The sequence below is a fragment of the Palaemon carinicauda genome, chromosome 1 (genome assembly GCF_036898095.1).
Source record: "Palaemon carinicauda isolate YSFRI2023 chromosome 1, ASM3689809v2, whole genome shotgun sequence".
NCBI lineage: Eukaryota > Metazoa > Arthropoda > Malacostraca > Decapoda > Palaemonidae > Palaemon > Palaemon carinicauda.
Window position 1 is genome coordinate 333,443,058 of NC_090725.1, and position 18,486 is coordinate 333,461,543.

General features: G+C 35.8%; 1 protein-coding gene across 3 annotated transcripts in view; it reads right to left on the reverse strand.

Annotated features, from left to right (window-relative positions):
- The window catches only part of LOC137658841 (tripartite motif-containing protein 3-like), a 416,367-nt gene that overhangs the window by 12,373 nt on the left and 385,508 nt on the right, over positions 1-18,486 (reverse strand). For all 3 annotated transcript variants that reach the window (XM_068393943.1, XM_068393953.1, XM_068393934.1), the window contains 10 exons: positions 16,952-17,109; positions 15,465-15,651; positions 14,819-15,005; positions 14,264-14,378; positions 13,337-13,762; positions 8,074-8,217; positions 7,818-7,918; positions 5,040-5,203; positions 3,961-4,172; positions 1,996-2,136 (listed from right to left, as the gene is read on the reverse strand). In XM_068393943.1, coding sequence (XP_068250044.1) covers positions 1,996-2,136; positions 3,961-4,172; positions 5,040-5,203; positions 7,818-7,918; positions 8,074-8,217; positions 13,337-13,762; positions 14,264-14,378; positions 14,819-15,005; positions 15,465-15,651; positions 16,952-17,109 — 1,835 coding nt within the window. The remainder of the gene's footprint in view (positions 1-1,995; positions 2,137-3,960; positions 4,173-5,039; positions 5,204-7,817; positions 7,919-8,073; positions 8,218-13,336; positions 13,763-14,263; positions 14,379-14,818; positions 15,006-15,464; positions 15,652-16,951; positions 17,110-18,486) is intronic.

Sequence of the window (18,486 nt, forward strand, 5' to 3'; positions counted from 1 at the left end):
AGTGCTTGCTAATGCTGAGATGGGGGATCTCTGAAGAATTATCCTTGATGGGGTCTGGGCCATTAGCAGTAACTAGTCAGGGAAGAGGAAACCTATTTATGTCTTCTAACACCAAAACTGCCATGATGATGTTATGGGAACCAGGCTGCAACTCTTATACAGTACCAATACATTCTATAAGGAACATAACTCTCTTGACTCCCTTTTCTGGCAAAGCGAGTAGGAATCTTATTCCTTTTGTCTGGGTTTCAAATGACCCATGGGTCATCTAAATGATACATTAAGGAGACTTTGTTCTTGGCAATTGATCGGATTATATTGGTGTAATTCCTCGTACTTTGGCTTTGACAAAGCTTGAGTCTTAGTGCAGTGCATGACTGTGATCACCCAGTGATGAAACCTAGACATACCTCGGAGGCTGGCCATGGTAGTGGACTTAAATGTCGCGACGTCATGTACTTGTGCTAGAGTCCCCATCTAGGTGCCAATTGTCAGTGTGGGCTCTTGGTTTGATTAATTGGGGAGGGTGTCTGAAAAAAGTCCAGGAACTAGAATGCTATCAATCATAGTGTAAATAATTCCATTACTCAGAGGTTGTTGTAACTGCTGTACTAATCTGCCCAAAAGGGTAGTAGTCTCTAGCACCATCTTACCAAAGTTATACACAAGAGAATCAAGTTGCAGGAGATTCTTTCTGACAACTGCACGTGCATGATATGGGAGTTCAGTGGTTGTACGAGTGCTGATCACAGATAATGATACTGGCTCCTGGGAAAACTCGGTTATGGATTGAGCTCTAAGGGTGAGAAGATCTAGATCGAGGCATTATATAAGTGAGTCGGAAGATCTTATGCGATGGTGTCACCCAAGTATCTCGGAAATGTCTTGAGGCAGAAGAGGGACGAGGGTGTTTGCCAACATCTCAACCAGTAGTGCTCTCGCTCGTACAAGACCAGTATTGGAAGCAGGAGCTGTACTCTGTACCAAAAATCCTTCCTGGGGATTAGGTTTTTGGTAAAGTACTCGTATGAAACCATGCATACGGCATAGCCCAAGTCTCGAGCGACTGTCAGATTGGTCATCCTGTACTAAGGCGATTCTTTCCTCTTCCTCTTCTATGATATGACTGCTGTGAAAGAAAAGGAAATGGAAACATGTAAACTAGTTGGAGACTGTAAGGTAATGAACCCTGAGGTACAAATGGAAACTTAAATGTTGTTCCAGATCATGTGGTCTCCGATCATCAGTTCCCAATTGCTTTAACCAGTCGTAAGTTTCACAACTGCTTTACGCTATCTTCGTACGGTCTTGATTGTTGTACACAAACGTAGAATTCCCAATCGCAGTAAATGATCAAGGAGTTACCAATCGTGGTAAATTCATGTTAAGGTTCTTAATTACAGTGATTAATTGTAAAGTCTGCAATTGCAGCTCACAGCAAATCCCATGGGAAAATGGTGATCATGGGCAACAAGCACGAGGCATCCTGTCTTGCAGAGAGTAAACACAATCTGAAAATTTCCCTGAAGACAAAACACAAAAGGGCAGTGCACAAAGAAACCTCACGCTTGTTACCAATTAGATCTCGTAAGGTGTACACTATGAGACTGGTCCTAGGTTCCTCTTTCATTGCATTGTGTAATGGAAGAGCTAGGACGAAGCAGATGCCTAAGGTTTACGGACCCGAAAGTCACTGAAGAACATACGTAAAGTGGCCTGTGTAGTGTTGAGCAAGCAAGGTGTACCTGAACCTCATGACCAAACTTTCTCAGGAAAATACTTAGTTGCACAGCACAGCAGAATTAGAGGTAAGAGTGGAGAAATTTACAGGTCTGCCCAGTTAGAATAGGAAATTCACTAACTATTTATGCAACTGGAGAAATGATATATGACAGATGAAGGAAACTTATGATAAATGGGTTGTCTTAAAAATTACCTTCATGTATGTGATCAATTACATTATGATAATGATAATGTGCTAAAAATAATAGTTACCTGAATTCTAGAATTGCCCCAATCAGCAACAATGATATTATCATTACTGTCTACAGCTACACCAGTAGGAGCGTTGAACTGTCCATTACCCTCTCCACTTGTACCGAAAGTAAATAAGAAATCTCCGTCACTATCAAATACCTATAAAATAAATAAAACGATTAGACATTCTGTAATATTAAAGATTAAATATGGCGACAATTTTCATTCGTATGCAAGTAAACATTATTTCAATGACCAATTTTGTTATTCCTACACTCACCTGATGTTCATATAGCTTCTACTTGAAGCTATCTACATGTGTACCCCAAAATAATCTTTTTCATTCACCCCCCAGGCAAAATGCTGCCACCCTGAGAGCCATCTGGTGGTTGATAGCAACTAAATCATAGTAGAAACATTTTAAGAATATCACTTTGCCCTGCCTCATTCCCTTGGTACTATAGAATCTTAAGTCACTCACAGACGATATCAGTTTCTGTTAGGCTATGAAACTAATATACCGGTAATCGAAAATTTGTATACTGTATTCAGTAATCAAAAGAGGCTCTAAGTCTAGAAACTCTAAAACGGTAGGCCTATTTCAGTTTTGTACAACTGTTCTCCATCAGCAAACTAATGAAATTTTCCTCTTTACAATAATTTATGTAATAGTGCTCTTTCTCTTACTATTTCTGATTTACATTAATGACATAGGTTTAGGATTAACTAGTTGAGTAGCTAAATATGCCGACGATACTAAACCAGGCAATAAATGCTGCGAACTCATAAAATGTAGAAGCCTCAAAAGAGGATTTAATGAAGTTGGGAGAATGGTCCAGAAAATGGCAAGTGCCTTTCAGTAGGAAATACAAAGTTATGCACATAGGTTATAGTAACCCACAAACACCTTGCTCACTGCTAGGCATGAAATATAAAGTGTGGACCAGGAGGAAAATCTCGGTATTATTAGTAAAGATTTGAAGTTAACCAAACAGAGCATAAAGGTGAAATGACACACAGAAACTTAAAGATTATATCAAGAGACAATTCAAATATAGAAACGAAGACATTGTACTGCAGCGGTACACATCACTAGTAAGACCCCATCCGAAATACAGTCCAATCTTGGGCTCTTAGTATTCAGAAGGATATAGATAGACTGGAAGCAACACAAGCTACGGCCATCAAACTAGTCCCAAAATCAAGACAAGTTGGATATAGCCGGAAAATGGAAAGTCTGCACACACACTCTCTTCTCTTCTCTTCTCTTCTCTCATTATTTTTAAAAGAATATATTTTTGTCTATTCAAGATATAATTTTTTCTTTTTAAGTTTACCAGACAGAACCGACTTCCTCTACTAAACCAACATCTCAGGATTTGTAATATTTTGAGTAATGACAAAGTAGTCGACTGCACTGGAGGCCAACTGTAGCCAGGCAATGGAAAAGGATTCCATGGCAGCAAACTTCTGCCACAAACAATCTTGCCATCAAAGCAAAAACTTAGGGATCGAATGGAAGAGGAGACCGTCTCCCACCCTATTGTATGTAAATTGCTCTTTGATACATCAAGGATGCAAGCACTATCCCTCCTACTCCCGAATTCAGTCTCTCGCAAGGTCAAGTCCAAATTTAGCTTTGGATCCTACATTTCCTCCTTAACTTCATGTTCCTCGGGATTCAAGAGTTATTTCACGTGATAATTATTTTACATACTTTTAAGAATGACACAAGTGGTTGCTGGATTACGCTTGAAAGATTTTAGACAATATCCACTTCTTTCACTAAAAGTACTTGTATTAATTAATTCCCTAGTCCTTCTGGGTGATATCTAGTATACATAAAGTTTGTATTTTTGGAACAAATCTTTCATATAACGTAAATGCAACTCATTTATACTAAATGAGCGCAAGTCAGAAAATGTTAAATCATAGCTATTTCCATATTTTGTCAAATAAGCATGAAAAATGTTTGCCACTTGCCTTAACACAGTGATTATGAAAGTCAGTAATAACAATATGTCCCATACTGTTGACTGCTGCAAAATGAGGACCAGCAAACTGGAACTCATCTGTTCCTCTGTTGCCAAATTTGGTTAAGAGTTTCCCAGATTGCTGGAAAACACAAACACAAGAGGCTTTGTTGTCCACTACTATAATGTGACCGTTGTTATCAACGCAAACTCCTTTTGGTCCTGGAAGAAAAATATATAAAATCAAAATTCTATAGTTGATAAACAGAGCTAAAACAAAATATCACACAGTTTCTTTTAAAATGTTTTTATCAACTTATGAACCATAATTATGGACAGAACTAGGAGCTAAAAATTTGTCAGTACTACTAAAACTTCAGTGAGAATATAGTAACCAAAGTAGTATCTGGTTGGCGTTTTAAAGGTCACCGTAGGAAGTAGTATACATAATTCCCCGATATATTTTTTTATTATATATTTATTAACAAAAGTAAAACCCTTTTTACCTCATTTACTATTGGCATACAGTCTAGTAAATAGCTTATTTCAGAATGATAAAAAAAGGGATGATGGCTCTTGATTGTTTTACAAGCTAACTGAACTAGGAAGGGAAACTTAATTTCCTTTTTGAAGGGGGTGCTTCAAACTAACAAATTAAAATTTCTGAGTTCATTATAATTGAACAAATTTCACATCATGTCATGGTAATTTCAAAGTTTTTTTTTTTTTTTTTTTAAATCGGTTAGTTACAGTTTATCATAAATCATAGGTACAGTATATTATTCAGCTGTATTACTGTGGCTTTATAACCTAGATAACCATATACAGTAGTTGATTGTTATAGAGATAACCAATTAATTAATGTTCTGGAATACTAAACATTGTAGACAGGTTGTTCTCAACCTCCTCAAATTGGGTATATCACCATGAGATGAGAGGGCTAATTTAACAGCAAAGCTTTGCTAGGAAGGAACCTTTTCAGATGTTCCTACTGATTATGCCCCATATGCACAACACTGAATTAGGATTCCAAGAAATATCAAGGGCTTTGAGGTTAATGACTACAGAAAAAAATTAGAGTCTTCTTACCTAAAAGCTTCCCATGACCGATACGAGTGACAAACTTTCCAGAAGGTTCGAATATTGAAATCCATTTGTTTTCATAGTCTGCCACCACATAGTTGCCGTTGGGTAAAGCTGCAACACCGGTTGGTCTCTGCATTTGTCCTACACTGCGACCACGAACACCAAACCTATAGATGAACCAATACAGTGCAATAATTAGTAGATTAGAGATGCTAAATAAAATGAAGTTAAAACTAAAATCTTGCTAAGGTTAAATATTTCCCTATAACTTTTTATTTCTTTTAAACACTATTTGCAACATGGAAATGGTTCCTGCTATGATAAGGGTGAAGCTTATTATTATTATTTGCTAACTTGGAAAAGCAATATGCTATAAGCCTGAGGGCTCCAACAGGGAAAATAGCCCAGTGAGGAAAGGAAATAAATTATATAGGCTATAAGAATAACAATATAAAATATCTTAAGATCAGAAACAGTTTTAAAATAGATCTGTCATACAAACAATGAAGAGAGAATAGTGTGCCTGAGTGTACCTTCAATAAATACATTTTATTATAATTAAAATTTTACTGATCAGTGACTATGTTACTGCTACAAAAAGTAGTACAGTCCTTAAGTAAAATCTTCCTTATCAATACTCCTGTTTAAAGCAGTACAGATCTTATGTAAAATGAAATTCACATTGAATGTTGGTCACCATATTTCTACTGCATAAGCCTTATGTATCAATGTCTTTGCTCTATGTACTGAGGGGATATCTTAGCTCTTTTAACACTATTGGTAATTTATCAAAAATTGCAACGGGGAAACATCTTTTGAAATCACCCAAACCATAGCAAGTTGGTATTCATTGAAAATGTATTTGTGAGAGCTCTCCAAATATAAACAAGTTAAGGTTTGTGTGGTCTTGAAAGATTTTTCTAAATCAAAAGTATTGAATTCAACACTGGCAGTGGAAGGGTTAAATCATTTGTGGCATAGCTAGCTTCCCCTTCCCTCCATACTTCAATCTTTCTTACAGCTCCTTCAACTACTGCACAGCCTTGCATGTCCCTAAGATGATAAAAGCTCCTCAACGCATACCTCTCTTTGCCATTTACTCTTGTAATAAATAGTCGACATTTAAAATCTATTCCCTGCAGATTTTGTAATCCAGCGTATCTCATGTGATATCCTCCGTTACAGTAAATACTCAGTACGGTACTAAGTTTATTTCCATATCTTCCCATTAACAAACCCAAGAAGGCTAAAATTACAGCCAGATATTTGCTCAGACAGCATCTTTAACATTTACAATGCTTCCAGAAGGCTGTAATTACTGCCAGATCTATAGCTGGTCTAGTTTCATTTTCCCTGATTTTATGGCTGGTCTAATGTCCATTCCCCTTTTCTGGGGCGACCTGTGACGGCTGGTGAAAAGAAGTCCTTCTTTACACTTTTCTAATATAAATCTTCCAAATATACTAGAGAAAGATAAAAGCATGGAATGCAGAGGATACTACCCTCGCGCGATCACCTTGTGGGTGTCGTGTATACAACAGGGGCGTGTGAAAACCACTATTCACAGGCTGTCTTCCATTTAGATAATCCCTTCATCAAAGGGGAGGGCTGTGACAGGCCCTAGAGAACACAGTTGGACTACCCCACCGACACCTACCACGTGCGCCCTCCAGGTCATCCTTCTGTTTTGGACTTGCCCGCCCCTTAATTTTCCATCAGCTTTTTCTCTCACTATTAGCTTTGTTTTGCTTATGACAACTTTTCAGTCCTCTTCTTTATTACACTCTTTCACCTAACATTTTCATGACCTCTACCTCAGATTCTGATATCAACAATAGATAATCTACATGTAACAGCTTCCAGCATCTTCCTTTTCCCCTATCCTTTATAGCTTTCTCTATCAATATGATAAACAGTAAAGGGCTTGGCAATCATCATCGAACAACACTCCTACTTATCTCAATCTCTTCTAATATATCTTCACCTTCCTTCTAATATTATATTCCATTAGCATTATTTGCTTAAAAACCCTTCCTGGTATCCTCTTCTGTTATAATCTGTTTTTTTACACTATATTAACTGCATTTGATTGATTATACAGACTGGTTATGTTATTGACCTCTCAGGATTGACATGTATCTATATTATAAAAGATTTACAATTTACAAAAATGAAAGCTTTTTTCCACTGTATATTACCTGCAGTTGATTCATTATACAGACTGGTTCTGCTATTGACCTCTCAGGATTGACATGTATCTATATCATAAAAGATTTTCAATATATGAAAATTAAAGAATTTCTTAAAAAGCTATATAAAACTATTTCTAGCTTCAGAGAAAAAGAAAATTTGGTCTATGACCAGGAAATTAAAATTATATGAAAGCAAAATGGTCTTAGGCCCTATAAATATGTGCATGAAATGGGTACTCTTTGGGCTAAGAAAATTACAGCATAAAAGGTCAAAAGAGAAAAAAAGTCTCCCCACCCCAGCAACAGAATAGTGTAATACAGCGACAAAAATATACCACAGGTGGTGATGCTCTCTATTAATGACACTCCTCGCTGATACCTTCCAAGATTTCTCCCATCACTGATTTTCAAATTACCTCATTCGCAACTATTGACGAAGCAGATATCATTAATTACCTCCACTTCGAAAGTACTATCAAATATCACTTATAAAAATAATTATACACATTATTATTAGCATTGAAATATAAAATCTTTGCTCTTCTAAATCATTCTTAGTAGACAAGGATAAATAATAGATTTCAGTTACCTTAGTTTGCACTCTCCAGCTAATGTAAATACTTGAATGCACTGATTATTTGAATCGGCAACTGCTATGCGGCCATCCTTAACAGCATTGTATGCAATGCCCTATAGAAATTTGAAAAATATTAAGTCGGATACTGTACAGTATTCTAAAACTTGCAGGTTAGGTATATACTGTAATATTACTCATATTTTCATGAATATAATTTTTCTAAATATTTCAGTATTAAATTTTTTCACAAATGCAAAGGATTACTTACCTGAGGATTGACAAATTCTCCTCTGTTGCGTCCCCTTCGTCCAACCCGTAACAACATATCATCTTCTATAGGATTTGTGCGTCTGGAGCATGATGAACGATGAGACAGTGGTCGCCTGGATGCACGAGATGCTCTGGATGTAACCTGCATGAATTAAGCCAGTTCAATTATTATTACTTGCCAAGCAATAACCCTAGTTGGAAATGCAAGATGCTATAAGCCCAAGGGCTCCAACTGGAAAACCAGTCCAGTGAGGAAAGGAAATAAATAAACTCAGAAGTAATTAACAATTAAAATATTTTAAGAATAGTAACATTAGAATAAATCTTTCATATATAAACTAAAAACAATTTAAAGAAAAATAAGAGGAAAGAGAAATAAGATAGAATAGAGTGCCCGAGTGTACCCTAAAGCAAGAGACCTCTAACCCAAGACAGCGGAAGGCCATGATACAGAGGCTATGGCACTACCCAAGACTATAGAGAACAATGTTTTGATTTTGGAGCGTCCTTCTCCTAGAAGAGCTTCTTACCATAGCTAAAGAGTTTCAGTAACAAGTCGCCCCTTAACATTCACAAATTGATTATTTTTGGGAGGCTCACTAATTCCTTATAGTAATGGTTTTCCGTATTTGCGAGATTCTTAATTATACAACAGCAAATATATAGCATTCACAATTATATACCGGTATATACTCAAAGCCATTATCAAATGGCTTGAAAGTTCACTTTATAACTATTTCCTAATCATGACTATATAATAGATACAACATTATACAGTATGAGCTATTTGGTTGGAAACAAAGAATTATGAAATATGAGGACGCTTAAGAGCAATTACTTTAGTGTTAGGACCACTAACTTTTGTGAGTTGAGGGATATCAAGATCCTCACTACCAACTCCGTCTTATGCATAGCAATCTAATTGCCTAAAGGTGTCTAGGATTGTAGGAATGCAAGGGTTTAGCAGCAGAAAGGACTAAGAAAATGAAGAATTTGAAGCTTTGTAGAAGAATCTCAATTCTGTAAGGCATTGTGAATATTCAGAACCATTATTGAATAATAATAATACCCATAAACCAAACTAGAGGAAGTTAGGTTAGGGCTAGCAACGGGGTAAGTAATTAAGTAATATCAAAATTACCACCTTTAAGAAAAGACTCGCTGGCTTCCTGAAATTAATAAAGGAAGCTAATACGTTATGAATTTTTTAAACTTTTCAGCATAAAAATTTGGCTGGTTAAATTTGTATTAAAGGCAGTGCTAATGTGTCATCATCATCATCATTCTTGCTATAAACAACTAGCCTAGTCATCTCTGAATTTCCCCTTAACTAAAAGCAAGTTTCATGTGCACTTTGAACTTGAAAAATATATTCACACTCCTCATAACTAATTTAAAACAGCCTGTTCTCATGCAGTACAGTAATAGCTAACAAATCTAGCGGAAGACAACTTAAAATGCACTAAAGCATATCACAATCTGGAGCCTGGAGAACAGATGTTATTCCAACTAGTGCAAATGAGAAACAGAAATAACAAAGAGCCCCTGGAGCATTACTTCTTCCCTTCTTCCCATTAATCACTAGTGCCTCGCATTACTTTAGAGGCATGCGTCTATTGAAAGGAAGGATGGGAAATTTTACTGATAAAAGGTCAATAAACCGAGCTTCTAGAGAAGAAGTAATATGAACATCAAGAAATTTCATAGAAATTATTCACTTGTATAAAAGCAGAGTGAATTGAGGACACTCTGTTTTACTCGTGAATTTCCAAGCCCTTGTGTAAGGATTGTTTTCCATCTCTCTCTGTTAAGGGACTGTTCTGTCATAGCTGTTATATGTTTAACTGCGAATGCTGTCCTGTAATTGCAATTAAATAACTGTGAATACTAGTGCTTAAGTATTTTTGTAAGGAAAAAAGAAAGGTTTTTTTTTATAGTTATATAAGGAAGTATGGGGTCTGTGAGTGCCGAGAGGTACACGTTCCTGAATTTCTAACATTTGCTGGTATCTCTGTTAACCCCTGAAAATGTTAAAACATACAAAAACTAAATAAATTTAAAAAAGATTCACCTCGGGTAGTCTAAATGCAATGATCCTAAAGGTAGTATAGCAGCCTAAACTTTAAACTAAAATTAATTATTTCAATACTTGAATGGATATCATGTACTATTCATCCTTTAAAGAAAAGGGACTAAAAAATGGAAAAAATTATGTAAAATGTTTTTTCTTTCTATTAAAAGGGATTATTAGACCAGTTAGAAACAGGTACAGGCTCTGAATAGCAAACTAATAAGACGTCCCAAAACACATTAGTTGAAACAGACAAACATGAATTGCATAGTTTAATCCATTGGAGGAGAATAAGTCTCATGCAATGCACATTTCGTGTCCCAGATACTACATATTTTGGTAAAAAATAAGGTTCTTATATAATATAACATTTGACAGAAGAAATATCAAATAAATATTTCAACACAAAATAAATCCGAAAAATTAAGATGGTAGCAACTGGGATTGGACACTTTTTACACTGCCAGTCTTATATATTTAATAGGTCCTCTTTTCAGTCACAGCAAGGGGGTTTTACATATCTCATGGCAACGATTTTCTTTTTATTTAATTTCAGTCTTAGCTTTTCATTAAAGGATGAAGAGCACATGAACTCCAGGAAGTTTCACAGAAATAATTACATGTTCAACACATGTGGAGAGAAGTAGTACTGTATATCTAATGTATATAACACATTAAAAAGAACTAAAAGTGAATGTGGTAGAACCAATACTGAAATGGTGATAAAACAACTACTCTACTATCAAATGTTAAGGGCAACAATATTACTTATCTCATAAAAGGCTACATCCACAACTATAGTTTTTGAAATATTGTACTGTAAAGTAACAGGAAATAAATGTAAATAAAACTAAAGTGCTACGGGCAATGAAAACTTAACTGAAAAAGGAGTGATGTACCTTAAGTGCAGTAAATAGATATTCCTGAATAGTTGCATAACATTAAAGGGTGAAACAAAAGGTTAAAGTTAGTAAACAAAACAAATTGGGTGAAACAAAAGGCTATTAATAAACAAAAGTTTATATAAAGAAATGAAAGCTTGCCATTGCAACATATATGTTTGTTATTCAGAATATTTCTGAAGTAAAACCAACTCTTAAACAAACCAAACTTGAAATTTAGGAGTTTCTCTATTATGCTGATGATAAATCTGCTTTATAAATTGAGTCATGAGTCTGCAAAATATTGAATAGTTTGAGTGCCATGGTTAGGATGAAGAAATAGGTGCTAACCATGTATTTTCATCAAACTTTCAGTTTTCCATGAAATACATATACATCAAGAAATAAAAAACCTGGATGCATGTCTATCAGAGAAATGGTGAAGGTACACAGACTTGAGTACTTTGTCAATCTCACCCTATAGTGCTGACCAAAATTGGCTATCACTGCAGTACAAGTACAGTAACTATGAATTCTTTGAAAAAAATGTGAATAATACATCATATAAGTGTTCAACAGTAGAATGTAGCACTTACAACTATATTTCTCACAAATGAAGTTTCCATAAAGGAAAACAGTTCTCTTTATGTATTAGAAGAAAAAGTCTCTTACTCAACGAAACAGATTAGCTACCTTCTGTCAGGCAATAACCAAGTACCCACCTCTTGCTAGTCAAGAGATGCACTCCCTATCTATGGCTAGACAACTATGAACATTAAATCTTTGAGATAGGGGGATCGTAAGTACACCCATAGAGGTGATATATCCTGCCATTACTGAAGATCTTCAGACCCTACTCTTGAGGGCATTAAAGTGATAATGTTGACCATGCCCGACAGCTGTACCCAAAAATATAAAATAAACGATCAGACTCAAAATTTGGTTGAAAGGTTTGGACAAAACCAAACACTGCTGAATGAAGGAAAATTAATTCCTGATCCTATCCTCAGTTAGCCTAGCCATAAATGTCATGAAATCATTAGAAGAGACTTGCATAGTCATTGCCGAGCAGAAACAAAGGTCCCAAAAGTGGACACCTAACTTGTCAGCACAAAATGAACAAATGTAGTACTGTACAATAGTAGGATGTATAAATTAGGGTGTGAAAGTAGACATTTTTTAAATCTAAATATGTTAGAAAGTCCCCCTTCAGACAAACGAGTAATAATCCAACGCCTTCCTCCAGTTTTCCTATGTTACCAAAGACAGTTCACTCTAGAACTCTGGCAACAATGCCACACCTATATTTCAATCTCCTGCCACTGCCCAAGGCATGGCACTCTTGTAACTGATTAATGTAAAAAATAGTCTATAGATTGTGATGATAGAGGGGGCTTGGTCTCCAGAAAAGGGAATTGGCAGCTGACCCTAATAACTTCCAAACTTCTTCGTCGTCTCCAGATGCCTCCAATCATAGTTTCAAAGCTCTTACAATGGAATCCTACTCTCCGTATTCTGACTTCCCTACACTACTTGAAATCTCAAATTTTTTAAATGGCTAGGTATTTAACCTTGCTTTGGGCTCTGAATTTCAGTAACATAGAAATTAAAGATTCCCCTTTAGAGAAACTTGAAGCTCAAATTCTTGTAACAATTGTCAAAATCAAAATAAATAGTGTTGATAGTTAGTTTCAGGAGAACTATTCTTTAAAGGTTCAAATTGGTTTCTTATAAATTAATGATTGTAAGTTTCTTTATAGCAAAGGACCTCATGATTTCCCCGATATAAATTATTCACTGGAAAATCAGAATCCATATGTTTAAAAACACAATTCGGCAAAACATCACAGGAAGCTTTCAGTGTATAACACCAATGTATTTAAACTTAGGCATGTTCTTTCAACTATGCAACATGTTAATTTTTATTAGGATTTATCATCCAAAGATAATCAGCCTATTCCTATTAATGACACCAATGTTATTTTTTTTATAATGGATCTGTCACTGCTAACTTCAAAATAAACAATAAAACTTGAAAGAACTCTTTCCAGGTAACAATATTAATAAGAAAAGACATAAATAAATACAAAACTGAAGTTAATTATCAACACAAAACTTCTGGTCATATAGAAAACTACCAGAATAACACCAGCAAATTAATGAAACATTAAGATGTAGCCATAATTAGCACTAATGTGCATAGTACATACAAATGTACACACAATTTTCTCATTAATCTGCTTCATTAATGCAGTTCATGCAATAATTCTTTTAGAATCCTTAAAACAAAATACCATAGGTCACTGTACCTGTGTAGAGTGCGACTGCTGTCTAGCCAATGTGTGTGGAGGAACAGACCGCTGACTGCTACCACTGTCCTCTTCCAAAGGTGGTATGGCAGCGATACTGAAAGGGCTGCCACTGATAGGATGGCCATACAAGAGCACCTCTAAACAGTACATTCCTTCTCCATTAACTGTGAAGGCCACTTCATATGTTCCATTATTCAGATCAAGCACCTGAGGTTGGCAGAGTTCCTCTCGAGACCCACTTGGGCTTTTACTAGAGGCTCGTGGGGATAGAGAAGTAGTCCGCGGCGAGCTTGAACCATGACGAGTCACTGTTAAACTTGTGCGAGAAATAGCGGCGGTAACTTCAGCACCACCACAAGAGGCTTTTTCTCCTTTGTGATCCCTAGTCACTACTGTTACAACAGCTTGGCGACCCACGGTTACCTGAAATGAATATAATCTCTTTAAATATTGTTAAGTCATAGTAGCATCCTTCAAAAAATAATAACTTTAAGGTCAGGAAAAATTATGATTACAATGTAAGAACCAAAACCAAAGAAATTGAAATTCAATGCACATTATTCAGAACTTTGCAACAGAAGGTAAAAGTTCAATTTCATTCATGGGACAGCACAGCAGTAATTTGCGAGTTTGAAAATTAGTTTTTTCAAATTACAGACCACATCCATCTACAAGATGGAAAATAGAACTAATTTTAACTATGATATCTGTTCTATTGTGAGGATTGTATGCCTTACTTTTATACTTAAATAACAGGTCATTATGATTTGTTCTGGCAATTTAGTCCATAACTCTTCATGACAATGGTACACTACTAGTCACAATTTCAAACAAAAACAATTTAAAACGAGTATTACTCAATATTTCAAATTACAAAAAAACAAAATGTGAATCATAACAAAGGTTGGAAAAAGTTGTTCTGACCTGTCGAAGAGACTCCCCCGTGGCACTTGTCTGATGGGGTACAGCACTGTTGCTCTGAATACTTCCCACATGAAGAAAGGCTGTCTTTAATGGGTCAATATTGCCTACCACAAACCTGAAAAGAATATTTATTATAAATTGCATAATTATCCTATTCCTTAACCCTTTTACCCCAAGGCTATTTGGAAATTTCCAACCCTTAACCCCCAGGGGGTTATTTTTTCCCAGCACATTTTGCAGTATATTTTTTTTTAAATTGCTCTAAAAGCCTTAATTTTTGTCATAGAGAGGTCAGGTTGGTTTCATTCTCTTGGAAAATGCCTGAATTTTCTCAAAAAATTATCAAAAATATGGAAAAAAAAATTTTTTTATAGCATTTTTTGGCAAGAACGTACCGGTACGTCCATGGGGGTAAAGGGATGGCTTTTGTGAAACGTACCAGTACGTCCTTTGGGGGTAAAAGGATTAATAGTGAAGGTATAAACTTACAACATTAAGAATAAACTTCTCATACTTATTGCCAATAGAAGGTTAATCTACAATATTCATACTCACTTTAGGTGGCTATTCTCTCGTGGAGCTGGAGGAACATTCATATTTGCATAGTCCATGAGTCTTTCGCCAAGCTGCTTCCTTACAAGAACTACTTCCATTGCAGGACAGTGCGCTAGTGCTTTTTCCACAAACTCGCACCCACTTTCCACTCCACAAACCCATGATTCCAATTCTTCTCTCTGGTTATCTAAAAATACAATACCAGTTAGAAATCTCCGACAATAATTGAAAACGTGGAAATTTTTATAAATGCCTTTTAAATTATAAAAGTTCTCTTTTATCCAAGCATATCAAAATTTGTTCATGAATATATCTACTGTATTAAAAGGATATTTATACTTTGCAAGAGGTATATAATTAGAATTAACAAAATTTCTCTCTCTCATCTCCTCCTCCTACGCCTATTGACGCAAAGGACCTCGGTTAGATTTTGCCAGTTGTCTCTACATTGAGCTTATAATTCAATACTTCTCCACTCATCATCTCCTACCTACTTCATGCTTCATAGTCCTCAGCCCTGTAGGCCTGGGTCTTCCAACTCTTCTAATGCCTTGTGGCGCCCATTTAGATGTTTGGTGAACTAATCCAGCAAAATTTACAAACCGAAATTTATATAAGTACAGTACTGAAAATTTTGCATAGTTACCCAATGTCTGATGTTTTTCGGATTCGATAGTGTTGAGTGAATTAATAAGAGTCGTTTGTCTCTTATCTAACAATTCATGGAGGATGTCGAAGCACCTGCGGATTTCCTTTTCAGCCTCTGTTCTCTTCTCCCTTAGGTTGCGACTCACATCTTGAATATCACAGATGGATTCCTTCACACATGGTAACTGAAAAATATTACGAAAGGATTAAATTTGTTATCTCAAAAGTTCTTGTTCAGAAAGAAATGGAAACACACACAAACATACCTCGGGTAGGGGGAGACGGAACAGTCATACCCTTGTAAGAGGGGGTAGCCCCAATAGGTACACAATCTTCCAGAAGCCGAACCAATGGGTTGTAGTTAGGAAAAGGGAGGGGTAGGAGGGTTGAATATGTGTGCGTGCATATGTATCTTATCTGCCTGTGCGTGCATATGTATCTTATCTGCACGTGCATGCATATGTATCTAAATATTTAGTTGAAATTTTTGACAGGTCGCATTCTCTCTCTCTCTCTCTCTCTCTCTCTCTCTCTCTCTCTCTCTCTCTCTCTCTCTCTCTCTCTCTCTCTCTCTCTCTCTCTCCATACACACACAGACACAAAGTATAAACGGAAGATCATTCACATGTATGGACTAAAATAATCACATACATAGGAAGAAATAGAACTTTTCATACATCTTTCTCATTTTGAATGACCTCGTTAGCCAATAAACCTTATGAGCAGTCCTCATTAAGAATCTTAGAATGCGACACATAAAATAAAAAGAAGAAAATTTATCGAAAGAAGAATCTATCTACACATTAAACAGCTTAGAATTGCAACGTTGAAATTTAACTCCTACAGTCAAATGCCATTTAAAAAAAAAAAAATTTTGGTTTCTTCATTTTTTAATCATAACTGAAAAACAAATAAAAGTAAAGACTAGGTTTTAAAAATATATACGTTATGACATCCAAGCCATATTTTCTGTTTTCTGTATGTAAAAAATTGTTTATAAGAAGAGATCAAATAAGAAAAACTAGCAAGCAAAACAAGGCTACACTATAGTCAATTCTTTATAGTGAGGCAGACTTGCACTGACTTGCAGGGGTGCCCTTTTAGCTCGGTTAAGTTTCCGAGATGGTCGGACAAAAATAATTCCGACCAAACAGCTATTACTAGCCTCCTGGCTAGTACAGTGGTAACGTGCTTGCCTAGCATTCGCATGGCAAGAGATCGATCCCCGCCCAGGACCGTGAGTTAAGCTGTTTACTGGGGAGGCTACTGCTGTGGTAGGGCACCACAATGGGGGGGGGGGGTTGGGCTTGCCCGGCTGACGTTCTGGTGAGCATCTATTCTGATGGAACCGGAACTGAAACCAGTCACCTTTAACCTTTATTAGGAAACTTTTCCGAGCTAAAAGGGCACCCCTCCGAATTGGTGCAAATCTGCCTCACTAAAAAGAATTGACTATAGTACTGTATAGCACCAAGGACTACAAACCTGCATTGTGACCCTGTCAATCAGCTGATGCATTGCTAATCGGTGATCTTCTACTGCATCTGTCAAGTGAAGGGTATTGTGCGCCCGATGTTCAATGTCTGTACAGCTGCTACACACGGCAGTTTCGCAGTCCCGACAGTAAAAACGCAATGTCTGACCTGAAAATAAGACACATTTTGTAGAATTTCATCAGCCATTTATAGATACAGTATTAAAATACACGGCAGTTTCGCAGTCCCGACAGTAAAAACGCAATGTCTGACCTGAAAATAAGACACATTTTGTAGAATTTCATCAGCCATTTATAGATACAGTATTAAAATACACGGCAGTTTCGCAGTCCCGACAGTAAAAACGCAATGTCTGACCTGAAAATAAGACACATTTTGTAGAATTTCATCAGCCATTTATAGATACAGTATCAAAATACACAGCAGTTTCGCAGTTCCTACAGTAAAAATGCAATGTCTGACCTCGAAGTAGAAAAGGGATATTTTGTCGAATTTCATCAGCCATTTATAGATAGACTATCATTAAAATACAATGAACAACATTCGTGAGTTATTTAAAAAAAAAAAAAAAATATCGAAAAAATTGCATATCTTTAAAAATATTTTGACACTAACTATTTTGTTTTCTAAATCAGTTATTTCCCCTTTATATTTCTTCAAGATTATTTGTTTTACATATGAATCCAAAACTCTTTGGAGGCTTAATTTTAGCTTTTGTTATTTTTCCTTGTACACTGTAGTGTGAAATTCAGATAAAGTAATGCAGCTTAAACCTTTAGGAAAGCTCCGGTAACGTATTCAAATAGAATTGGTACTACTGAGGTGTGAGCTTTAACTTACTTTGCCTCAAGTTTTGTCACACAAATAAGATTTTTTTTCATATACATTCTCAAGTATTTAGAGTTAATTATCAAATCTACGGTATCAAATTTTTCTGAATAAAAAAAGGTATTAAATTTATTTTCGAAAGTCTGTATATCCAGTGTGTTAGTTATAAAACATTGAAAGCTTTAGAACAAGTCTATGTACATTTGGCTACAATAACTTTAAACCCTACATTTTTATTATTTTTTATCTGGGTGTCCAGTTCTGCTAACTTGAGTCATTGAACATATCTTGAAATTTATTCTAGCTTTAATAGGCAGCCAGTGTAGTCCAATCAATACAAAGGTATTCCTTTCTTGGGATGGAATAGTAATTATCAATATTGCTCCTCTATTAATTATGTTTTGTAAGTTCTAAAGTAGTACATTGGGCAGTTCGTAATTATTATTATTATTATCATCATTATTATTATCAATTGCTAAGCTACAGCCCTAGTTGGAAAAGCATGATGCTATAAGCCCAGGGGCTCAAACAGGGAAAATAACCCGGTGAGGAAAGGAAACGGGGAAAAATAAAATATTCTAAGAACAATATCATTAAAATAAATATATCCTATTAACGCAGTTAAGCACAAGTTTCTTAACAGAAAGTATCTCCAGTTATTTCTTTATAAAAACCTGTTTATAAGCTGATACCCAG